The following is a 26,146-nucleotide window of genomic DNA, read 5'->3' as shown; positions in this document are numbered from 1 at the left end:
GGATCAACCTGTTTGAGAAAACAGAGACTAAGAGTCCGTGTGATTTAAATTTATAAAATCATGATAAATACTCCAAGAGCAGAATTGCTTTTCAAATCCTGTTCATTCAAAGTATTCCTTTAATTGGTTAATGGTAGGAATTTGGTCTGCCCTTCCTTTTGGCTTTTAGCACAGGCCCTAGTGTCAGGCTGCCTCGATTCGAAATTAAGTTTTTGGCAGGACTTGGTGGCTCAGCCTGTAATCCCAGCGCTTTAGGAGGCTGAGGTGAGGGGATTACCTGAGTCTGTGGGTTCAAGACCTTCCTGGGCAGGTGAGATCTCATCTCTACAATAAATAAAAAAATCAGCCGGGCGTGGTAGCGCATGTCTGTAATTCTGGCTACGTGGAAGGCTGAGGCGGAAAGATCGCCGGAGCCCAGCAGGTCGAGGCTGTGGTTGCCAGGAGCAGCCACTGCACTCCAGTCTGGACGACTGAGTGAGACTCCAACTCAAAAAAAACAAAAGAAAGAAATTAAGTTTTTCCCTTTATAAGTTCTGTGACTTCTCCAAGCCTCCATTTTCTTATCTAGAAGATGGAGATAGTAACTGTAACTACCCTTCTTTAAGAACCTAACATTGTTGCGATATTCATTCATTTCATTTACTTGAGAGTTGAAGTTGAGAGTGTATACATAATTGGGCAGGGTAGGGAAGGCAACAGTGATTCAGGTCCTACAAACAGGAGTTGAGATGGACTTGAAGTTTCAGACCATGGCCCTAGAATTCTGAATATTTTTCTTATTAAGTTTAAAAGACTTGGATACACAAGTAAGGCTACAATGAATATATAATCAGAGCTCATTGGTCTTACAGAAACAGGGAACTGATGGGCCCTTGGGAATCCAGGCACAATGTTTCCATTTCCTCAAGATTCATAGTTGCCATTTTAGCACATCTTTGAAGTTTCTTTCACTTGTTCAGAAAAGGGAAAGTATTCCTCGTAGATTTCTAATTTCTAATGGTTGCTCATATTCACAAGAAAGTTTCTTTTTTTCTTATTTCATCTTGGGTTTATGTGATATATGCAAGAATACAGAGTAGGGAGGAAAGAGGAGGGACCATGAGGACATACTCTAGAGGAAAGACCAGTCTATCCCATGCTTTCATGAAGCTTAGATCCCAGGGCACTTTCACTGCGAGGAACCTATGTTCTCCTTTGGGCTGAGAATAAAAATGCCAAATGTCCCTACCTTTTCAAAGCTATTCCCTGAAAGGCTTTACTTGGGGCATCAAGAGCCAGGAATTTCCAAAGTGGAAACATATCTTAAGAGAAGGCACTGAGCAAGCAATGCTAGGAGAGGAGAGAAGATGTCAACAACAGAAAGTCTGGGGGACCAAAACTGGATCAGTCAGAAAACACAAAGAAAAGAATTTAGAAAAGGAGAATTGCAGAATATCCTGAACAACTGCCCAATTTTTCACTGAGATATTGATTCTAGCCAAGTCAGTTCAATCCACATTTCTCTGTCCATTTCTTTTATCATGGCACCATTTTGTCATGATAGCAATGGATTTTTGAAAGGCCCATTATTTTTTGTCCAGATATATATGTTGTGTGTTTCTAAATTTCTTTGGGCTTGACTTGGAGATACCACCAAAGCCCTTAATATCTTACTCTTACCTACTTTGCCATTTAGATAGACAGATGAGAGAACAAATCTTTCTCTCTGTTCTTCTACAAATAATAAATAATTTTATGAGATAGTTTCTAGAGTCTGACACAACAGCAAATGGTCAAAACCTGAACTGGCTTGAATGCAAAAGAAACCACCTTTGTAAAAAGGCAAATGCCAACCTCCCACCTTTCTCTATTTAGTACAAATGGCTAAGGCCTGGCCTGCAGAGTCACTTCTCAACATTCACTCTGTAAAGGACCAAAAGCTCTTTGAACATGTAGGCAACTCCTAAGCTCAGATGTTCAAAAGCCAAGAATCAGCTGAGGTAGCAATGTAACATTCCAGTCACTTATCATCACATGGCAACATCATAACCTAGGTAGGAACACTGCTCCTCCATGAGTTAGATAACCATTAAGAGAGGGTTACAATGTGTCCCAGCCATTAAGAGAGGGTTACCATCTGTCCTAAATAGGTGAATATAAAAATAACTAGGTATTCCTAAAGCAATTCTCTTACCAAAAAAAAAAAAAAAAACCAAAAAATTTATTAATGCATTTTCTGCCAGCATTTTTAATAGCAATCTAGGTCATTCAGATTGCAGATAGTTAAAGGACTACACTCTGAGAAGCACTAGTGTGTAGACAAATCCTCTCTCAATCAACAAATTGATCAAGCAGTGATTCCCAGGAAGTGAGTCTAGTACCAGGATGACTATTAAAAATATGGAAACCAGGCTGGGCGTGATGGCTCATGCCTATAATCCCAGCACTTTGGGAGGCCAAGGTGAGAGGATTGCCTGAGCCCACAAGTTTGAGACCAGTCTGGGCAACTTGGCGAGACCTCATCTCTACAATAAATCAAAAAATTAGCCAGGCTTGGCGGTGCCTGCCTGTAGTTCCAGCTACTTGAAAGGCTGAGGCAGAAGGATTACCTGAGCCCAGTAGATCGAGGCTGCAGGAGCCATGAATGTGCCACTGCACTCCAGCCTGGGCAACAGAGTGAGAATCCAACTCAAAAAAAAAAAAAAAGAATACGAAACCTCAATAAATGAAAATAAGTTAAAATTTAAAAATCCAAAATGAAAAAAGGAATATGGAATACTAGGTGCTACCCCACATTTTCCTGGGGCCCAGGAATCTGCTCATGAGTCTATATATAGTATTTAAAAGTTCTCCGGAGATTCTAATAACACTGCCTGTGGTCAGAAGAAAGGGGTTGACTTTTAGTCGAGCACATCTGTAATGGGTCTGTGTCCCACAATTTTCTGGCACTCTGGCCTTATGTAATATCTTTGGTCTGTAAAAGGCTGTTGTAAGGATTAAATAAAGCAATGAGTGTTAAGAGCACAGCAAGTGGTGACCTGGGTGACATTGTGCGTTCAGTTCTAAGTAAGATATATAGAAGTAAAATGCATGGTTCATGACATTAGGAAGCACATAATCTACTTAGAAAAATAATATAACTATTAATAAAAATGTAAAATATAACTTTATATTCTAAGGCAATAACATGTTTGTATATACACACCAAAAACCCCACATATTATGAATAACACAATATATTGTAAAATACAGAGAAGTATAAGAACATAGGGAAAATTAATAAAATTAAAGTGCTTAATTCTTCTAGTTTAGGTTACCTAATTCTCATTAATTCACCAAATTTTTATTTAGATTATAGAAAAATATAAAAATCATGAGTGACAGCAACTTATTATTTTATTATTCAAAATGAGAGGTGGAAAAAGAGCAGCAGTTTTTATTTTGGCAGAGGTCTGAGGGATATACTTAAAGGGGCCCAAGAACCCCCTTAAATTTTATACTGAATGGTTGTTTATATGAGTGTGGGTATTTCTGGAGAGAGACCTAGAGTTTTTATTTGATTCTCAAAAGGTTTTGTGTCCCCCAACCCCAAGAATGTCAAGGACCAGTGCAGATTCCCATTTAGTACATGTGATGTGCATCCTTATTTATGCTGAAGAAACGTAAATCCTGATTGCATTCCAAATAATTTATTTGTTTGCTTTCTTCTAACCATCCTCTGAATCATTTTCCTCAAGCTTTAAGCAACAAATATCCCAACAAAAGAAGCAACAGTAAGATTTCATTAAAGAAAATTCCACAGCAGAGTTTCATGGCTTCTTTAGCCTATTCGCATTCTGCAGACATCAGCATGGAAGTTTATGTACATGTTTTACAAGTTCCAGGGTAGAGATTAACTGATGACCTCTTTTTTTTTTTTTTAATCCACTGCTCAGTCTTTTGAATTATTTTCTATTAGTTCTATGTCTCTTTTCTTCTCAGGTAGAAAAGTGAAGCAACTTCCCTAGAAGACTACAATTCAATTTTGCCAACTTGCAATTTGTCAAGCTAGCAATTCTTCCATTTATATTTCATTTATAATGTGGTTACAATGCTGTTGATGCTACATATTTTTATTTCTCTTTTTTTAGGTGTGTGTGCAACATTGACTGTTCGCAAACCAACTTCAATCCCCTCTGTGCTTCTGATGGGAAATCTTATGATAATGCATGTCAAATCAAAGAAGCATCATGTCAGAAACAGGAGAAAATTGAAGTCATGTCTTTGGGTCGATGTCAAGGTAATGTTCATACCAAAATTCATTTCAAAGAATGTTTTTAGTCTTTGTGCGAAAATGAAAAGTGAAGATAACTCCTTATTAGGGAGCCATTTCATTTCCAAAAGGCAGTTCTTATTTACAATGGATACGGTGGCATTTGTGTTGATGATAGAAGTTTGAGAGCCTATCAGCAACAGCCCAGATCTTTTTCTGTATAATGGTACTGTATTATCACAGTACTGTAAACACAGAAGCCAACATTCAGAAGGTACCAGACATTCTCTTTGCAAAGGGAAGAAAAGAAAGCCAAAAGCATTTTAGTAAAGAATCAGAGACTGTACTAGATAACCTTGAAATTAAAAGTAAATCACTCTGTTTGTCTATTTATTCAGTAGAAGTATTTTTATTTTTATTTTAAATTGTAGAGACAAGGTCTCGCCAAGTTGCCCGGTCTGGTATTGAACCCGTGGGCTCAGGCAGTCCACTCGCCTCAGCCTCCCAAAGTGCTGGGATTACAGGCTGAGCCACCGAGCCCGGACTTAGAAGTATTTTTAAATGTATTTTAAAGTGAGAAGTACTAAAAGTTCTGTTTTGGTTTTGGTTCAGAGACAAACTGTGTCTTGATTTTTTATTTCTTATTCCTTTACCAAACTTTGCTCTGCTGTAATTATGAATCTTCTCCTTGTCCCACACTTTAGAAAACTGTCTTCATTCTATTATTTGCACTCATACAGAAATTGACACTGTAAATTTGTGTTTGTATAAAGGTTGCTTAGAACTATAGTTGAAAAATTCCTTAATTATAATGAAGATACTTTTAGAAAACTAATATAGGTTTGACATTAGATATTTCAGAAATGATTAATCTTTATTGTTAATTTTTTAATACAGATAACACAACCACAACTACTAAATCTGAAGATGGGCATTATGCAAGAACAGATTATGCAGGTACACAATATTTTCTTCTACAAAATATGGGAACTTCCATAAGACAGTCCTGGGAAATCATTGTTTACCATTTATCCTAACAAATCTTCTGATATATGCTAATCATCTCTTACTTACTTCAAGCTTTCAGTAGGCAAGAGTAAATTTTTGTTGAAGCAAAGAAGACACTTTTCTTTTGCTGGAGTTAAAGCAATTGTCAAAAATGTCAGTAAGATATAATTAACGTGTTTTGACAGTGCAAATAGTACAAATGACAAAACATTTATCAAATTAATAGGCGTCCATGGAAATTAATGCAGTTTTTGGAAGTATATTGTAGTAAATGTAAATGTTCTTGTTTGGGTTTTCACAAAAGTCAACAATAAAAGAGGTCTTTGAAAAGCTAGAAAAGACAGCTACAAATGGTAACAAAGGCTGCCTTTATTTAGAGGCAAAGTTTAAAAGGTGAGTATAATTGATTTTTTAAAATAATACATTTCTTTAATTTATTTATAAACTAAAATGTGACTTCTCAAACCTGCAAAATTATAAAGCATTTTTATGTAAAAATATAAAATTAATTTCACAATAATAAAATTTTATTTTAGAGCTATCTCCACTCAATATGATTTTCTTAGAGTGAGAAATAATTTATGGGCATACACTTAGAATTTTATCAAATTATTAAATTTCATAGAAATTTTCATTAAAAAATACAAAAATAAAATTATTGAGATTAATAATGATATATGAGGGTTTTTTAAAGCAGAGATTTCCATTTAGATATTAAGCAATTATGACTGGATTAATGGCTAATATTCAATCAAAAAGAAGTGCTTAATGTTTTTCAAAATACGTACTACCATTCGTTCTTTCTGAAATTTCATTTCCTTTAACAATGTTTCTGAAGATATATTTATACACAAAGTAAATGTTTACAAAATTGAAAAAAAATTCAGTATTTTACTTATAGATATTTCAGATCTCTTATGATTTGGAAATCAAAAGCATTCTTATAAAACATTTTCATATTTTATCTTACTGTTTTTAAATATGTAGATCAAACTTTTTTAATGTGCTAGAAGGCTTGGAATTATTATGGACAATGAGACATGGAGAAACATTAGTTCTACTATCATCTAGCCATCCCCATGGCATCTAGAAGAGATTTTTATAGATGTTCCTAGAAAAGAATAGTCCGGTGCTCAGTCAGTGTGGGAAGAGCACAGATAAACAAATAGATCTTTCACACAGAGCTCCTCACAACTATTATATTATGTATTTCTATATATATTATATAATGATTATATACATTATCATTCTAAAATCTTCAGGAAACAATCATGTTTTATTTATTTCAATATTTTACATTTTGCTGTAGAGAATTTTTACTATGCCAAGTACACACAAATGTGAGCTGTATGGTGTAATGGACCTGTCTATTTTCATTGTTCATTCCAGTAATATCAGCCCAGGGGCTAACCCATCCCCAGTCCCACCCTTTCTCCCTACTTCATAATATGTGGAAGTAAATCCTGGATATTGCGTCATTTCATTCATAAATACTTTGGCATGGATCTCAAGAAGATCAGCCTTTTTCTAACAAAAATCACAATACCATATTCACACCTAAAATAATTATGAATAGTTCCTTAAATGCAAAACTGTTATCAGAATTGCATGGCAAATAGCATATTTTTTGAGGTACTAGTGTTCCCAAGAATGCATTTTAGGATATACTGATCCACAGAAATATTATAAAAAGTAACTAAAATATGCAAAATCAAAGTCCGAGGCTAAAAATACATATTTTAAATTTTAAACAAAGTCAAATTTAAATTATATATTTTAATTAAAAACAAAAACTATATCTTGATGGTATTACAAGCCACTGATACTAACTGCACCTAAAATACCTTTATACCTATTGTGCAAATGAAGCATTTGGAAAAATCTTTAATAATGTAACATTCCATGAATATCTTCTCCATTGAACCATCTATCATCATTGGGCTCATAAGAAAATCAAACCTCTCCCTGAGAATTTTGTCCCTGAAGCAAAGAATTATTCAAGTTGCTCAACATCAATGTGCAAATATATGTGCATTTATAAAACTGTACCAGTAAATATCATAATAGAGTTTACTTACTGGTCTCTCGATGTCATTTATATTGCATATTAATAAATTGCCCATTTTCAAAGAGACTTGGAGATTAGATTTTTATTCCAAAAAAAGTATGTTTGAATTTGGGTTCAAATAGATCATCTCTGATATTCAGTGTCATTGTTTTTAACTTACATTATTTTTTATCTTTTCTCTTTATCGGACATGGGAAGAAAAGGGAATGTGTTTTTAAATACAAGTACATGAAAACTCTTCAGTTACTCTGTGTGGTCCACGATCTTCTAATTTTACATCAAGTTCATCTAGTTAAGCCCAAAGATAATCTTTTAAAATAAAAGAAAAATATAGACTGAGCACAGTGACTCAAGCCTGTAATCCTAGCGCCTTGGGAGGCCTAGGCAAGCGGATTGCCTGAGTCCACGGGTTCAAGAACAGCCTGAGCAACTTGGCGAAACCTTGTCTCTACATTAAAAAATTTAAAACAATTTTTTTTTTAAATGAGGCAGAAGGATCGCCTGAGCCCAGCAGGTTGATGTTGGGGTGACCGTGAGCGTGCCACTGTACTCCAGCTTGGACGACGGAGTGAGACTCCAATTCAAAAAAAAAAAGAGAGAAATGAAAATCCAAATTTAAGTCAGGAACAAAGATAATATCAAAGGAAGCTTACAATTCCTAATTAAACATTGATCACATACTTGAAAATTTTCTGGAAGTTCATTTTAGAACTCTTTATCTTCACTACTGCTGTTATTAAAATACAATGTATAGCCCTCATTTTAAATCATTTAAATAATAGCCATGTTTCTCAACATTTGCAAGCTTTCAGTAGTATTTGCATTTTTCTGAATTCGGAGACATAAACTTTGTAAAAATTGAAAGGAGCCAAATGGAGAGTCTGTATGTCATTGTCCCTTAATTTCTATTTCACATGCTAAAAACAGGAAAACAGGAACTGCATGATTCATGTGACTCTTGCTGCTAGAAGTTTGCTGTGTGCTCACCCCCACTCCCCTTGGTAGAGGAGCATTCAGACTCTCCCACCAGAGGGAAGTAAAGATCCTAAAACATTCTCATTTTTTCCTTTTATGTTGTTACTACTATGGATCCAACACCTTTATGGATTGCCCCCCACTTTTTACTTTGAGCCACAAAGCTGTTAATATAAGAACACATGTTTCTGCTTATAAAACTGAGATATTTAAAGAAAGCCTGAATCATAAAGGAAATTTCATTTTTAATATCATTTAAAAGAGGCTCCAGCAAAGACCAACAGGAGTTGAATTCCCCTCCCCCCCAAAAAAGGGGGAGCAAAGCCTTCAACAAGACTAGCAGGTGCAGGAAACTACATGTGGCTAACTTGCTCAGAGATGTAAATTCCATGAGCCTCATAGGCACATCAGTGTGGTCGGCACCAGGAAACCAAAGAATTTGCCAGGTCATCCCTGCCAGTGTTACTTTCTGGTTATATCTGACTTGACTCTGCTCTTGTTTCTTTAATGAGACCCAGTGCATTACTGAGTCTGGAATCAAGGGCTTTGAATCTCTGTGACAAAGCCTAGTGACAGAATCTCTGTTAGATGAGCGAAACAGGCCACATAATGCTATTCTCCCTTCATCAGGCTAAGACTCGGGCTTAGATTTAGAGATGTTTCTTCACCCACAGAAAGGTTCAGAGAACACAATTTTTACAAAACCCGAAAGCTAGGGTTTTCCTGGCTTTCTATTGTGTAAATTGCTAAAATAAACTGTCCTTCTGGAAGTTTTAAAGTAGCAAATGTTTTATGCCTCTTGAAATTTGCAACATTGTATTTAAAAGACAAATATATATTATATATAATATGTCATGTCTTGTAATGAAAATGAAAAACAAAAAGAAGTTCAACTATTTTGGGTTATTTTTAATCTAGTATGTATATTTTCTGATTATATTGCTTTTCTGTCTGAAAGTTTGATCATGCTTCAGAAAACTGGCTTTCTATTTTTCCAGTAAAAATGTACTTAATTTTTTAAGTTGTTAGATTTTTTTAAAGACATGTAGTTAAATTATCTTTTTTAATATCTAGAAAATAAAATGTATTTTATTTTATGACATTCTATACCAGTTTTCAAAAGAGGTTTGCAATGCTTTATAATTAAAATGCATTCAGTGGCATTGTTTAACCAGAAATTGAAAACATAAAAGCAGAACTGTTAAAGAAAACAAGAATACCAGCAACATAGACTGTTACAGTTATTGCATTTACTCCTAAGCTTCTTTGCAACCAATATAAAAAGAGAAATTCTGGTTGAATCAATTCATTCAACAAATATTTACAGAGTCCCTGCTGTATGCAAACTTGTATGCATGTCCTGAGTTTTACAATGGTAAACAACCTAGGTTTCTGCTAAATAAAACTTAGGTTTTTATTGTCTAACAAAAATAGCCACAGACAGAGTTTCTACATGCTCAATTATAAAGGGAATATTTAGCATAGATCTGTCTACAAGGCATCTCTGGAAAACACAGAATAAGTAAAATCTTCAACAGCGCTTTTTATAAAACATGCCAAGGGGCTCTTTGTATGGCTGGGAATTTTTAAATCAATTTTTGACAGCATTCTAGAGTATAGCATTAAAATATGTATAACTCAAGGATAGTGTTTCCTGGGGCAGACTAAAGTAGTGAGTTTCACTTACGTATATTTCCAAATTAGAAAAAACAAACAAAAGAGAATCCCAAGGAAGACACAGTGAGGGACAGCACAGGAATTGTTTCCAACATATATCTATGGGTTAAACAGGAATGAGATTCACTTACGTATATCTCCAAAGTAGAAAAAATAAACAACAGAAAATCCCGAGGAAAATGACAGTGAGGGACAGCATGGGAATTGTTTCTGTCAGATATCTATGTGTTAAATGTGAACTGGATAAAAGAACGTTCAGAAAACTTAAGATAAAGAATGTGCTAGATTATAGTATGTATGTGGGGCAAATAAGTTTTCTTTATTAATAGTGACTGTGGTGAAAAACGTACATCCTAGGTCACTTGCATACTTGGAGGGGCCAGGATGTCCCCAACCCTGAGACCAGCTACCAACATGAATAGAGTCCACATGTCTGCTTGCCGAGTGTTACACTGTGACAATTCATTATTTCTTATGACATTTAGGAAGGATTAGTTTGTAGGAAATTTTCTCTTTAGAAATCCACTCCTTATCTTCAAATGATAATTTAGATATTAAGCTCAGGTCTGAAATGTGGAAGGATGAAGCCAGAAATATACAGTTAAACCCAATTCTATCCATCCTATTAAGATTCCATCAATCCATTTTTCCACACTAAGAGGAATCTGACATCTCGAAAGGGTATCTAGATAGTCTAAGTGAATTGTCATAATAACTTGTTCTCTTTAGAAGCCATTACAATTTACAAAGCCTTTTCACATGTATCGTCACCTTCAGTCTTCACAATAGAAATGTGAAGGAGATACTATGTGCATTTGACAGGTGAGAAATGCAGGTTCAGGGAGATTAAGTGAAAAAGAGTACGTGATAGAGCTGAAGTTCAAACCCTCATTGCCGACACCAGGATCTAGCGAATGTGAGGACTAGCTGAGAGGTGTCACTCCCTGACATTCTTGGGAGCTTTTGGACTGCCTCTGTACCCTGAAGTCTAATCCCCTGCGGGTTCCAGACCCAGCTATGCTTTACCATGATGTCTACTTTGCTGTAAGATGCTCCAAAGAGCTCCTCTTTGTTTGAATTTGTTCCTGTATATTCTAGCATCTTATAAGTGCCATGTTGTTTGATCTTAAAACTCTTCTGTGCTGTTTTCTATTTCTCCATACAGACAAGAGAAAGCAAACGGAAAGTGTTTGCTATCGAGAAATCCTGCATTAACAAAAAACTAAAAATAAGAATCACTAACCTCTTTGGAATACTTTGTAGTTTCACAAAGATTAATTCCCTTACTTCATTTGTTTTATGTCAACCCAGTAAAACAGAGCACAAATACTAGAGGAAATGAAATCGAGGCCAAAGACTCTAAGAGGCTGACCTGGAACTGGACACAGTATTTTGACATATCAACCTCCCACCTGTGCAAAGAGTGCACTTGCTTGATTTACCTAAAATTTTCTCCTCCACCATGCATATGTGGGCATGAATATCTAATGGTTGCATATCATATTTACAACATGAATTAATTCAGTCAGGTGGCAAAAATCTACGGTTCAAATGGAAGCTTTCTCCATTTGCTCATGAGCACAAGGCGCACTTCACCAGAAACCACGTTATGTCTGGGCCAGTAATTTGGTCTGCAGGAAATAAATAGCAGCAAATGCAGGCAGCAGGTTGTAAAGTACAAATATTGGTATCAACAGTGAAATAAATAAAATTGTTTGCCCAGGCTATTACAGTGCCACCAGACTAGCCTAGAATATTTAAACTCGGGAAATGAATTAAGATGTCAAGATTTTTTCACGATATCTGAGGGAAAGTGTCTCGATGCAAGTATTTTCCCCTCTGGGATTTCCATTAGAGTGCTGCAAAATTTATAAAGCTTTCTGCGAACTCGAATGCGTGGTTTTCCCTGCTCTCTTGAACTCCCATGCATTCATTGTTCCCCCCATAAAATCACACAGCCAGTCATCTGTAAGATTATGTTATGTTCATGGTTATAGATAAACACAGAAATGGTATTTGCAATACAGATTAAGGTTTTCTACGAAGAGTTGCCTTCGGCCCTGGTAAACACTCTGGAATACTGCATGTTTGTGCTCCAGTTCATAAACGCATCCTGCATCATTTATGGGCACTTTTTCCTACTTGAAATGCTCCTTTCTGAAACAAATTGCTCACCTGGAGGTGTTACTTATCTACTTTTCTCTGCCGTAAGTGTGTGGCAGCGGGTTTAGTGGTTAAGCCACAAAATCAAACAGGGCTGAGGCCAGTGTTTACTGGCCATGCTGTTATGGTTATTTAACCTTGAGCCAATTAGTTGAAGCTTCAGTTTCTTCATCTGTTCAATAGGAATAATAAGCCGACTTCCAATAGATGTGAATTAAGACATCGAGTAAGGTGTTAGCAAGCAGTGTGCTAGCTATTGTTATTGCTTTCCTTTTTGTCTGAAAATGGAAAAGCATTTATTTTATAAAAAATAGGAACATACATTATATGGAATATGGCCTGTTCATGTGATATGTATTCAGAGTTTTTATATATATGGTATCATTTATGGACTCATACAATTACAGAGGTTGCTGGAATTTTTTTCTTGCCCAAGTCATATAATGGCTTGTTGCAAGAGACCTTGGCTGGCTTAATTCTTCTATAATGAAATATTTATTGAACACTAATTTATAAGTTTTCATCCCATTGATAGGCCTAAGTTTTTACAAAGTCTATTTTCTAACTTTCCTCCAATCAAGATAATTTTATGTATGGTATGTTTTAGTCACTTAAAATAATATGGTCACAAGACTATTACAACATGAGACTCTAATAAGCATTTAGTAGGAGGACATAGCATAAGACAACTACAAGATAATGGCATCACTTATATGTCTTCTCTATTTGACCTTTAAAATAAGTATACAAGCCGAGCTCGGTGGCTCAGCCTGTAATCCCGCGCCTTTGGGAGGCTGAGGTGAGTGAATTGCCTGAGCCCACGGGTTCGAGACCCGCCAGGGCAACTTGGCAAGCCCTCATCTCTATAATAAATCAAAAAGAGCCGGGTGTGGTAGCGCACGCCTGTAGTTCCAGCTACTTGGAAGGCGGAGGCGGAAGGATCGCCGGAGCCCAGCAGGTCGAGGCTGCGGTGGCCGGGAGCGGCCACTGCACTCCAGTCTGGGCGACAGAGTGAGACTCCAACTCAAAAAGAAAGAAAGAAAAAGAAAGAAAGAAAGGAAGGAAGAAAGGAAGAAAGGAAGGAAAGAAGGAAAGAAGGAAAGAAGGAAAGAAAGAAGGAAGGAAAGAAAGAAGGAAAGAGAAAGAAAGAAAGTATTTTACACTACAGGGTATATGTTTAAAGAATCTACACATTCGTTATATAAAAGAAAACTATGTAATGGTGACCAAGCAAAAATAACAAGAGTGTGGTATATAGAAATTTACTCTGTTTATGCAAAACATTTTCACTCAGAAATGTTGATGTTCACATGTCTATTATACACACACACACACATCTCAAAGAGGTCAGGACAACTGTTTTTACTGATCTGATCAGTTCAGTAAAAAAAAGAAAGGAAAGGTTTACTTAGCATAGGAGGCAAAGAGGATAAAGTCATTTAAACTGAAACATCTAGAGGTAACTAGGGAAAATGTCATAATTCTCCACCTCAGTTTACCTTTTTATCCAAAGCATATTATTTCCAATTCTAGGAAGAGTAACGTAAGCACAAGTAGAATGCATGAAATTGAAAAAAATTAGGCTTTATCCCAATGATCTGTGTAATTTCAAGACACAGTATTTTCCGTAAAACTAATAAATAGGGTTTAAGCATTTTAAACACACACACACACACACACCCACAAAATGTTCAGAGCACTTTAGTGTGCTGTTTTTATTAATGTGCCCGACATGCCCCACATGGATGAACCATGTTATTGAGGGCATTAAAAAGTTCTCATCTCCTGACAATTTGAGACTGTGCCTAAACATAATCAACTTAAAATATTTTTAAAATCTGTAAAACTACATCACTCAGAGAAATTGCATTTCCAAGCAGCTACTTGTTTCATGGGTGGAGCCTGTTCTCACCAGTTGTTCATTTGGAAAATGCTTACATTTTTCCTTTTGAACTCAAATGTCATCAAAAGGAATCCAACTTAGGAACCAAACTCCAAGCATAACAAGTACATGGAAGTCAGTGATGAGACTGGGGGAAACAGGGGGCCAATAACACAGGAATAGTGATGAGGATGAAGGAGGATGGTACTCCACCTCCTAGTCCTGGGATGCAGCAGGGGATGGGCGCAGTCAAAATGACCACCTTCAGCCGGGCTCGGTGGTTCAGCCTGTAATCCCACGCCTTTGGGAGGCTGAGATGAGTGGATTGCCTGAGCTGTGGGTTCGAGACCCGCCTGGGCAGCGAGACCTCATCTCTACAATAAATCAAAAAATCAGCCGGGCGTGGTAGCGCATGCCTGTAGTTCTGGCTACTCGGAAGGCTGAGGCAGAAGGATCGCTGGAGCCCAGCAGGTCGAGGCTGTGGTGGCCGGGAGCGGCCACTTGCACTCCAGTCTGGGCGACAGAGTGAGACTCCAACTCAAAAAAAACCAAAAGCAACAACAACAACAACAACAAAAAATGACCACCTTATTGGAAGTGGGGGAGGGGTTTGGTATTCCCAGAAAAAGTTAGTGTTTCAGTAGGCAAGAAGAAAGATGAGGATTTCAGCACAGCATCCCAGGTTAGAGGGGACTTTGCCAACCCTGGAGCACAGTTTTAGGTGATCTTTGGGAAGTGTTTGGAAATTGGGGCAGAGTGATGGGCTTGATTGATCTAGGGTGGAGAACCTATATGAGCTACACATTGAGGGTCTGAGGATTCGGTGGAAAGCAGATCACTGGGACAGGATAACGCGAGAATTACACTTGAGATATTGACTAAACTCATGAAAGAAACAGGTGTGGCTCTTAGACATGTAGACTCATAAATCTAAATTTTGGACACACCAAGAGTAAGCCATCCCTCAGTGGTGCACTCAAATGAGCCAGACCAGCACCTGCATATTGATTTGCAGCGAAAAGGAATTTGCTAGAATATTTACACCCTCCAGCCAGTGTACTTTCTTCCTAACACTGAGTTATCAGAGAAGCCCAGTTATAATGAAGTTACTTAGTGAACCTGCAGAGAGCATATGTTCTTTAGATGTTGGAGAAGTCAAGCTAAAACAGCCTGATGCAAGCATCTACCCAATCAAAATACTCATGCCCTCAAATCAGGATAAAGCAGAAGTGTCCTTGCCTGGAGCCTCCTCCCCTGTAGTCAGAACTTGTACTAACATCTTTGGCCTGTGTGACTGTCTTTTGTCTGAGTTTTTATTTCTTGGAGGTCTCCCATCCAGTCCACCTATTTTGCCAGATAAAGCTCATTTAGTTAAGGCAAAATTGAGGCCTTCTGTCCCAGAAGTCATTTTGTGGCTTTCCGTCATTCTAGGTCTTGAAAGGGCTTCAAGGCAATTCTGCTCTCCATATTTCTGAGCCTCTTTGGGGGTCTCTGGTTCACTGGGCCTCAGGAAATAACTATATTAGAGTGTATCTTCAGCCTGACTGGAGTGGAGGTCCTCTTTTGTGAAGCCTGCAATCATTTTTACACTAACTCAACTTTGAAAGCTTTTCTCTAACATATAATTCAAAGAGGTTTGATCAATAAGAAAGAAAAGAAATATTTTTGGTTTTTCTTAAGGTAATTAACTCTTAGCATTTATGCTAATAAATGTCTTTTGCAGTGACATTATTAATGTTTAACTTTATAAAACATAAACAGAACGAATTAATTACCCTGCATGGGATGGGACGGAAGATTCTGCAGAGAACTGCAAATATTACTAATGTTGGTGGTGTTACATAATGTTTTTGTACAACAAACTCTGGACCAGTTAAAAAAAATCCTCTGCTTTTAATCTTTCTTTCTCTTTTTCAAGGTTCAAACCTGTATGTATCATGCATTAGAAAACTCCCTCCCAAGAGTGTGTCTTTAAAATTTTTGCTTAATAATGAAACAAAATGTCTGTTAAGCTTTTTTAAAAAATTCAGTTTTAAAGATCATTGAGAAAATGAAACCTAAAAACACATTCCATTTGTTCTCCAGAAATTAAGTATTCCAGAAAGATCCTGTTATTAGTCTATAGACTTTAAACCATCATGTGATTAGTGTTTTGTCAGGCAGTACACATCCAAATTCACTTCTGTAGATTGGCCATGCACCATCACAATTATTCCACAAACCTTGCACCGCTGGGTTTTTTTCCTATTTATTTTTCTGTCATTTAAAGAGCCTCAGGAAAGTTGAAGTTTTCTTGCTGCTTGAAATAATCTCTGAGAAAGCCCCACTCCTATCCCCACACCCCAAAGCACTCACCCATTCCCTACAGTTGGCATGTACGCCTTTGCTGTTGGTTTCTGATCTTAGTGAAACGTAACTTTAGAGGCACGAGGAAGAATCAACAGTTAGATCAGGAAACTTATCTGTAAGGTAGTTTTAATACAGAATCCACATTGTCTCCTGTATCACCAGTAAGCAATAATAGGCAACTATTCACTCTTACTTACCTAAGTAGATTGTCAGTACTGTTTTCTAATATCGAAGCTGGTTGCTTTCTGCTACTTAGCATGCTTCTGAGCTGTTCACCTTAGTCATGAATTGAACTCAGGAAACAGCTAATTGGAATGCTGTCCTAAGAAAGCCAGTATCATCTCATTACCGTCATCGTTATAATCATCAGGAAAATTATGACGCTGGAATAGGCTCATTTAGTTCATTCCAAAATCAACTAGAAACTATATGCGTTAGCTGTTGTTTTGGATTTCCAACGAGGCTATTCTGCAGTGATATGGGTAATCATATTTATTTTTCATTTCATTTGGATTTTAGAGCAAATTACTTACAAATAGCATCTCGTAGGAGAAATCTTGGAGTAGGTTTTTGACTTAGTCTCGTCTCTATTCTCAGCTAGCTCACCTAAACTTAATAGTCCGTTAGCCTCTCACAACCTGTTTTCCCATCAGTAAAATTGGAAAATAAGATTCGATTACGAGGTGGTCTAGTTTTAGGATTCTGTGACCAAGTATGTAACTTTGGTTCAGAAACCATGATTGAGGGAAAGGTGATGACTATCACCTTACAGCAGCAGTTCTTGACTGGGATTCCACCATCTTCCCTTGTCCTTCCCCACCAGCCTCCCCTCCAGGGAACACTGGCCATGCTTGGGGCCATTTTGATTGCCTGGAGCCAGATGGTGGCCAGAGATGCTGCTACACATTCAAAATGCAAAGGCTAGCCACCACAACAAAGAATGATCTGGCCAAATGTCAATCATGTTGCGGTTTAGAAATCCCACCTTATGGTGCTAAAAACTAGGAGAAAGTTCATGTTAGGTGGGGTCTAGAAGTTGAGTGGCATTGTGGAGTTCAGAGCTGGGCTGCCTAAGCATTTCTCAGTCCTCTTGTTTCCCAAGTCCCAGACCAAAAGTCCCCTGCTTAGTCCAATGTTCTTTTCATCTTGCTGATTCACACACACACATATCCCATGCACATGCTTTTTAAAAAAAAAAAATGATAGTTGCCCCATAATAGAAATGTAAAGTCTCACCAATAAAAGGGAATATCTGTCTCTACAAAGGCTTATTAGAATGATAGAAATTCATCTGGCTAGAGCGGAAGTTGCGCTTTTAGATGTAAGTTATTGAGGAACGTCTCATAATCATAATTGGATCTCTTCTTATTCAGTAGTCCCAATTAGTATTCTCATAACTTGGATTCCTGCTTTGCTTCTGTCCAAAGCTGTGTCATCTTTTTGTTCATATTAGCTACTTGGTACAAATTTTGACTAAATTGCTGAACCAAACACTGCCTGTCTGAAAGGCTGTTTAATGATGTTCTTTACAGAGGCAATAGCAACCATTTCAAAGCTTCTTTTTATTATCTGGGCACTTCCTCATTATACATTTTTGTAAACCTTGGCTCATAGAAATATATTTAAAAACAGATGGCTATTAAAACATTCAACAGCAATTCTTAAAAAGGAATTATTGTGTTGTTCATGGACCAACACATTTGATCTCACACTGGGACTCAAGTGTTCACGTAAACTTTCATAGCTGAAAGAGCTATGACAACATCTTTTAAATGGCAGCTTGGTGCCACCTTGCTGAGAAAGGATAGGAATGTGCAGTGCTGTGAGGTGGGTCACAGGTACAGATCCTCCTTAAGACGGAGAGTAAAACTTGCTGCATCCATGTGCTGTCTTACCTAGTGAAATAAAGTTATTGGTTTTACAACAAGGACAATGAGGATATTTGTTTAAAAAGACAGCTTGAAAAAATAGCAAAGACAACAGGAAATGATAAATGAGCCATCCTTTGCTACAGTAATTACTTCAGTATTGAAACAAATGAATAACTTTCACAGCAATGTTATTTTCTGTCTTAGATTATACTACTACCTATTCATAGCGTATGTGCATCATTGCCCTTTTTACTGAAGAAAAAATATCTAAGCAGGAGGAGTTGGCTAATCAATTGTCTGAGAAATTTGTGTTAATATTTTGGAAAACTTATGATGTCTTTTGTGAAAACAGACTAACTCTGGAGGGTGAGACAGTTGGGTTTTTGTGGTTATTCTTTTCATCTGTACTAGTTTTGGGGTTTTCATGGTTATTCTTTTTTCAGCTATACTAGTTTTATGCCAAGAGTTAGTCATTAAAAGAAAAATTGCCAGGAATGGTGGCTCACACCTGTAATCCCAGCACTTTGGTAGGCCCAGGAGGTTTAGGCTGTGGTGAGTGGTAATCATGCCACTGCACTCCAACCTAGGCAACAGTGTAAGACTCCAACTCAAAAAAAAAAAATTGAAGTGAATCTTTTTTGGCATAGATCGATGAAATAACATACAATATTTATAATCTATATTGTGAATGTATTCTACATGTGATTTGTTAACTCCTTCTGAAATGTTTTGGTTTTCTGAAAAACACATGGGACAAGTTAGCAAAAGACCTAAGTTCTAAACCTAGCTGCTTCATTTACAAAAAAAAATTTCTGCCCTTTCCATATATTTTGAACATAAAAGCTCTTTGTGAGATGTGACTCACTATGCAGTTATAAGGAGGTATTATTGGCACAAATTTAAAATATGAATATGTCTCATTCTAAAATGTTTTCCATATTGTCATCAAAATTTTAATTATTTTCTAGATAGATGTAAATTTTTAATTTGTATGGCATAATTGATCTGACTTTAGCAAAATCCAAACTGGAGATTTTTACATTATACATTTGTATCTTCCCATTTCCGTGTATCAATATATTAATAGGGTAACATAAAAGATTACAAGGGTACCTGTGTAATGAACATTTGTATACCTAACCCTGAATTGTACCCCACATCTTTAAAATAAAAAAATTTTTTTAATTTAAATTTTTTTTTAAATTAGATAACAGGGCTGATGGGCTCATCTTCCCTTGACGATATAGAAAGTTATGAATTTTTGTCCCAGGTCGTCCTGTTCCTCACTAATTGGCTTAAGTCTCTTTCAAGTCCCATTTTCCAAATGCACCAAGGCTATCTGGGGTAGCCATTCTTATTGTTACAATGAGGCTGCTCCTGTTCATGTGTTTCTAAGCAATGGAAGAGTTCACTGGACTCAACAAGTGTAGAGTGTTTCAGAATTTGGGGATCAGTCTAAGGCAATATTATTTAGCCCTGAAGAGAAACTGTTAAAACTATGAGTTAAAAATGTTAAAGGCATACTCCAAAGTCCACCATTCATTCCCACATTTCAGGATATGGGATTTCATCGAGCTTTTTCAGCAATCAGTAGAAACATAGACTAGTTCTAGTACATGCAAAGGAAGAATTTTTATGTTGTAACTCTTCTCCTCTCTCTGGATAAACAGAAAGTAAAGAAATAACCAGTCTAGTCACTGGCGTTCATGAAGATTAAAGTCTAAGTTCTTCCCATTATATAAACAATTCTTCATCCTTTTAAAAATTTATTTGGAAAAATAGATTCCTTAAGTCTTCTTGATCAACTAATCATTAGTTAATATCCTTCAATTTTTTAAAAAAATGCTTTTTTAAATTAACATTTTCTTTTCTAAATGGAACTTAATTTCTAAGGGTGCCTTTTATTACTTTAAAAAGAATAAGGAAAGAAAACAAATTTTGGAAGTTTACCTCTACAGCTTATATTACTTTTACTTACCATAATATTTTCAGTAGATGGGCTACTTGGAGTTTAGCAGACTATATCTATAAACTATTATTAGACTTTAGTTTTAATTTTGAGGCTTGAAGTAGCATAGTTCATTCACTGCTCTATGTGACATTTTAAAAACCTGAACGAACAGTATTATTTCGGAAAAGAAAAACTCTTTCTCACTAGAATAGCATCTAGAAACATTATTGAATTGATTTGAATCAGAAAATTGTCTCTGAAAACCCGAAATGAATATAAACATTAGGCAGATGATCTCACCTCTTATTTCCTACTTTAGTCTCATTCTGTCCCTTTTGAGTGGTTCTTAATATTCATTCAAACACTGTATGTGTTCAGATGTATCCCAAAGCCTTACTGCACTAAAGTACTTCCAAGCCATGCAATGCAACTATGTCCCACTGTAGAACCCTCTTAATAAGAAGCATACTGTCATCATCTTACCAGGCACTGTCATCTTATGTGTCAAGATCACTTGTACGTTTTGCTACTGTTTCTTCACCTCCAAAAAGAATATGGTGCCTTTAGGTGACTAAAGCTCTTTTGCCTTACCCTTCAGGCAGAATTCTTATGTTCCATTACGTTCTGCCCATAGGAGAAAAAAAAAGAGACATAGATGCATCATTAATCATGCAAACTGTCTACTGCCTCAGTGCCAAGAAAATGATCATCCTCATACCATGCATCAATATTCCTGTATTCCTGACACCTGTCTAAAAACTCAGGTCATGCATACCCATCTGCCTTTAGAGAAGTGTCAATGTGCAAACATCTTTTCACTATTTTTTAGGGTCATGTTAAAATTATTCGCCACCTGCCTGTCAGTTCATTCAATTTGTCATATTATCCTGATCTACCAGTGTCTATTACTGGTCATTCTTCTTTTGCATTGTGTTTTTAGAGCATTAGAGTGTAGGATGTTTTTGAAACTGTCAAATGTATGAAAGACAGCAGAATTCTATTGTAGGCCAGACTTCCCACCAATAAATTACCACACTCAAAGTCCTCTCATGCTTAATAGAAAATGCAGACAGTTGGGGTCCCCACGTCTCCTGTAACTTCCATTTCAATATAATTTATGATAAATGAATTTTGGTTTCTAATAATTTTTATTATAAAATCCACAATATTCTATCTTGGGATGTGATTCCAAGAGGTAAAAACATACCTCACAAATGAAACCTCTTAAAATTAAGGTGTCAAAGAAAAGCTTTTCTGTTAAAACTGTGTATACTCAAATGCCTAGAAATATGTTATATGCAAAATTTAAAATGAAATAGAAATTTTGATAGAAAAATATGATGCAGCATGAGAAACTCAAATAATAGGATGATATGTTTCATCTGTTCTTAGGATAAAAGTCATAATTCCTAAAACAGTGTCAGTCGAATTTCTCACTGACATCAAGTCACTTTTCAACATTTTTATTTTACATCTAATGCAATTTTGAAACTAGTATAGCTCTCTACCCTCTTTGCCTTTTTTAAACCTGTTTTCATTTTCTTCTGCTAACACCTGTGAAATGGGCCGTGGTATCTTTGGATAACAGAGACATTTTCATGGAAGTGGGAAAATCTCAAAACAGAGTCAGTGCACCCTTGATTCTAGTTGTTTCTGTCCCCGTCCCCAGGGAGACCAGTGTTAGGGCCTGCCTTTGACCATTACGCCCATGAGCCTTAGATTTTTCGTATCTGTAAATTGTAGATCTCGGATGGATGATCCCTAATGTCTGCTATGTGTAATAGTCCACCTTTCGATTGGTTTGTGCAATAAGGGCACATAAAGTCACAGACTGAAGTGCTCCCATCCTTGCTAAATAAATGACTTTCCCTGGAATTTGCATAAATATGATAGAATTCTGAAAATGATTAGTGAATTCATACGGTGTCTCCTCGGAATCATTGTTGCTAAAGTCAGCATTGCTGGCCCAAAGCATCAAAATGACACATTCTAATCCCAGAAAAACACCAGTTACTTTCAGACACTATCAAGTTACTTGAGTTTAGCTTTAACATTCATGAAGGAATGTGTCCTGATTCCAGGACTTCAAAGTGGCAGATACAACAAAACCTCTGAAATCTACTCCTGTGGAAAATGCAGTGCTTAGAGAGATTGTGATTTAATTAGTTATTTGGGTTCAGAATCTTAATGAGTAAATTTCTTATGAGGATTGATCAGTGTGTCACAGATGCTGGCAGTGTTCGTTTTGACTTTTTTGGAAATGAAATTCACAGGCAGACTACACCCAAGCCCCTCTCTAACTTTAAATTCAGAAATCCATGCAACTCAGACAAGCACTCACATGCTAAATTACAATTATTCCAACAATTTTTTATGGCAAATATAAAATAAAGCATTAACGTGGCAAAGTAGAAGGAAAAGAATAGAAACATGCATATATTTTGCATTCACGTTGCATCACACCTTCCATTAATAACATCCTGTGATATCTCTTCCCCACCTGCCTAGAGAGTAGGTACTTTGAGAAAAGCACAGCTCAGAAGTGTTCGTGCAAAGAGCAGGATTCAGGCAGTGGAGTAAGATGGAAGGTGACAAGAGAAGTCAGAAGAGTTTCAGAGAAGGTAGTATTTGCACTGGGTTCACCTGACAGAGAAGAGAACGGAGTAGTGCAGACCTAGGAACAACCCATAAAAGACAAAGAGGCTTTGATGAGCATTTTATGTTTAGGAAAAGACAAAGAGTTTGTCATGATGGAAGCCTGGTATGAGGAAGGAGAATGGATGAAGCTAGGTAGGACGGACAGTTTGTCACTTCCACCAAGACTTTTTCCTCATTCTCAGCAGAAGCTGAAATTGATCGGCAGGGGACCATGGAGGTGTTGTAAATGATGTCATATTTTTAATTAAAAAAAAAACCCTAGCTGCAGAGTAAAAAATAGGCTAGAGCAGGAAGAAATTGAAGCAGAATTAATTAATTAGGAGAACATGGTGGTAACATGAAGAATGCGTCTCTAATGTTGCTTGTAGAGGAAGGATAGGTGAACTTAGTAGATGCAAGGTTACCGGATTTGCTAACTGGCCAGGTATGAACGCCAAGAGCTGAGCAGCGTCGGAAGCTATGCAGTTCCTTGTTTGGTGCCCAAATGCCTGATAGCTCTATCCCTAGGACTGGGAAAATCATATGAGGAGGAGGAGATTTGAGGGTCACACTGTGCGCCTGTGTTTGCCATGTTTTCTGTGAAGACATCGACACAAAAATGAACCTGTGGGCTGGAGGGCTGGAGAGAAGAAGTGGAAAGAGTCATCCTCCAGCAGAGGCAGAGCCAGAGGTTTCCAGGAACTCAGGTAGAGGGAAAAACAAGGTGACCAAAATAAAGACCTGAATCACAGCAGGGCAGACCTCAAGGATCCCAGATGCAAATGGAAATTCGGGAAACATTCAGTGACTTCTTTCTCTGCTTCCTTCCCTCCTTCTCACTTCATATGTCTTTTTCTCTAATGCCAGATGAATAAGTATGCCACGGGCAGGGCTGTCTAAAATTTCCTTTCCTGTGTCCAAAATTTCCTTTCCTGTGTAGCAATGCTGAAGCTTCCGAAGTGCCTGTTTGTGTCTGGTGCTGGTGAAGATGAGAAGTCTGCTCTCCACCTTTCCAGGATGTGAGAGCTCCTGGCTGCCTGCCCATTCTGCATCCTCTCTGTCCGCATGCTGTTATTTTCTTCCTGTGTTTAATGAGAACAGAGTTTTATTTATATATCTGTTTGTGTTTAAACTTTTTATTTTCTGTCTTCTCTTCTCGTAATAGAAACTCCATGAGGGCAGCAGACTTGTCTTTTTTCCCACTATAAAAGCAGCATCTGGAAAAAGGCCCGACACAGAGCAGACACTAAGTAATGATGTGTTGAGTAAACGAATAAGACTAACAGTCATCTCTCTAGAAACCAAGCCATATGTATTTTTTTTTTTTGGAATTGGAGTCTCACTCTGTCATCCAGACTGGAGTGCAGTGGCCGCTCCCGGCTACCGCAGCCTCGACCTGCTGGGCTCCGGCGATCCTTCCGCCTCAGCCTTCCGAGTAGCTGGAATTACAGGCATGCGCTACCATGCCCGGATGATTTTTTTTATTTATTGTAGAGATGAGGTCTCGCTGCCCAGGCGGGTCTCGAACCCGCGGGCTCAGGCAATCCACTCACCTCAGCCTCCCAAAGGCACGGGATTACAGACTGAGCCACTGAGCCCGGCTCGTATGTATTTTTAATGGAAGCTTCACACCAAATTCATATCTCTTTGCTTTCTTCTTAAGAAATTTTGACCACATTAATATTCTTATTGTTTGGAAAACTATCAGTGCAAAGCCACATAAACAGAAGTGCTAAAAGATTGTATGTGCATATTCATTATTAATTATAAATTTTCACCCCTACAAAAATGGATTCCAGTTTGAGGGTTTAATTTTTTTATCTCTACTGGGCATTTAAAAAACATTTTAAGGAAGAACTGGTATAGAAACTGGTATAATTTCAAACACTGCTTTGGAAGTAATAGCAGAGCCTGTTTACTGAAAGGGGAAGAAGAGACCTTCATTTGCAAATGTATGGCATTTGAAAATGTCATATAGCTACATCTACATATAAATAAGCTGCTCTCTGAATTCCAGGGAAAGGAGACTTGGGATAGCATTAGCCAATTTCTCTATCAAAGTAAAGTCAACCAATAGAGTAGCAGTGTGTCAAGACATGGACAAGCATATCTTCACGGCCTTTTCTACAACTATGACACTCCAGGTCAAAGACCACCTGGCCAAACTCCAAACCAAAATGAACTCAAATCCCATGGTGCTTGAATAGCAATAGGAATTAATCAGCTGAAGAAAAGGGATTCACAGATCAAAAAATTGACAACTTTCCTATCAAGTGTTTGCCTCCCTTCTAAATGTTGACTTGAAAAACTGAAGGCTTCATGAGGTCTCCTGCACTCAACTTCTATGCTAGAATTATTTTCTACGTGAGGTTCTAAAAGACTGAGCCAAAAAAGAAAGACTTTTAATTTTTACCTCTTTGCTGTTTCCTATTTGTTCCACTGCCCGTATACAAGATGGTCACTTTGGGAAAATTCCTCCGGTAAACCATAGTATGTAAACTATGGTTTAGGGATTAATAACTCCTCTGTATTAAATGAATTGTTCTTCCAGGACACCAAGGTACCATTCTATAAATTATATTTTTCCTACATTGTATGGTTCTCCCAACTCCTGGAGGAGTTAAATTGGCCTCACTTGAATAAGCGCCCATTCCTGGGGACCAGGTGTCCAGGTATTATTTTCACAATAGGTTATTTTCTCCTTTCTAGGTTGAGGCTATTGAATTCAACACAGGGAAGAAAATTTTTTCAATAAATTATCTTATGTAATTTTTACTGGCCATTTCATGAAGTCCATATGGGAATTTTGTTTCCCTGCCAAGAGGAGCTGACTGCAATCTATCAGTAGAGCCTGTACCACAATTTCATTGTAGGTGCTAAAAAAACTTGACACTGCCTGCCCTGACCCTTTTGTAGCATATTTAAAAGGAAGCTCAGGACGGTCTTCAGATGGATAAATATAATTGCTACTTTTTATTGAATACAGCAGAATGCTTGGCACTTTATTAGTGCTTCTTTTTGAAATGACCTTTCAATGAAAGAATTATTATTACCATTATAAAGATCAAGAAATTAGGCTCAGAAAGTTTAAACAATGTTTCCAAGGTCACCCAGCTATTTTAGAAACTGAGGGTATGTGTAAGCTGTGATTTCTCTGGCCACAAAGCTTACTGCCTTCTTCCATCATACCTCCTGCCTCTTGGTATACAGTGTAACAGGGAAAAGGTAGCAAGCTGCATGGTGGCTACATCTGAAACTACAGTCTTTTGTGGCAGATATTAAAGGAAACCAAGCAACTCCTAATGAGGATTAAAAATACCATGTTACAACTTGG

The 26,146-nt window shown here is 37.1% G+C and overlaps 1 protein-coding gene across 1 annotated transcript in view; it reads left to right on the top strand.

Moving 5' to 3' along the window:
- Nucleotides 1–26,146, top strand: part of TMEFF2 (transmembrane protein with EGF like and two follistatin like domains 2) — a gene marked incomplete at its 5' end in the record, with an annotated part of 250,373 nt that overhangs the window by 190,326 nt on the left and 33,901 nt on the right. The window contains 2 exons of the mRNA XM_008061457.2: nt 4,110–4,258; nt 5,129–5,188. Of these exons, the coding sequence (XP_008059648.2) occupies nt 4,110–4,258; nt 5,129–5,188 (209 nt within the window). The remainder of the gene's footprint in view (nt 1–4,109; nt 4,259–5,128; nt 5,189–26,146) is intronic.

The sequence above is a fragment of the Carlito syrichta genome, unplaced genomic scaffold (assembly GCF_000164805.1).
Source record: "Carlito syrichta isolate Samal-C Ts95f unplaced genomic scaffold, Tarsius_syrichta-2.0.1 Scaffold305263, whole genome shotgun sequence".
NCBI lineage: Eukaryota > Metazoa > Chordata > Mammalia > Primates > Tarsiidae > Carlito > Carlito syrichta.
Note: the sequence above shows the minus strand (reverse complement) of the source record. Positions and strands in the feature narration are given on the sequence as shown.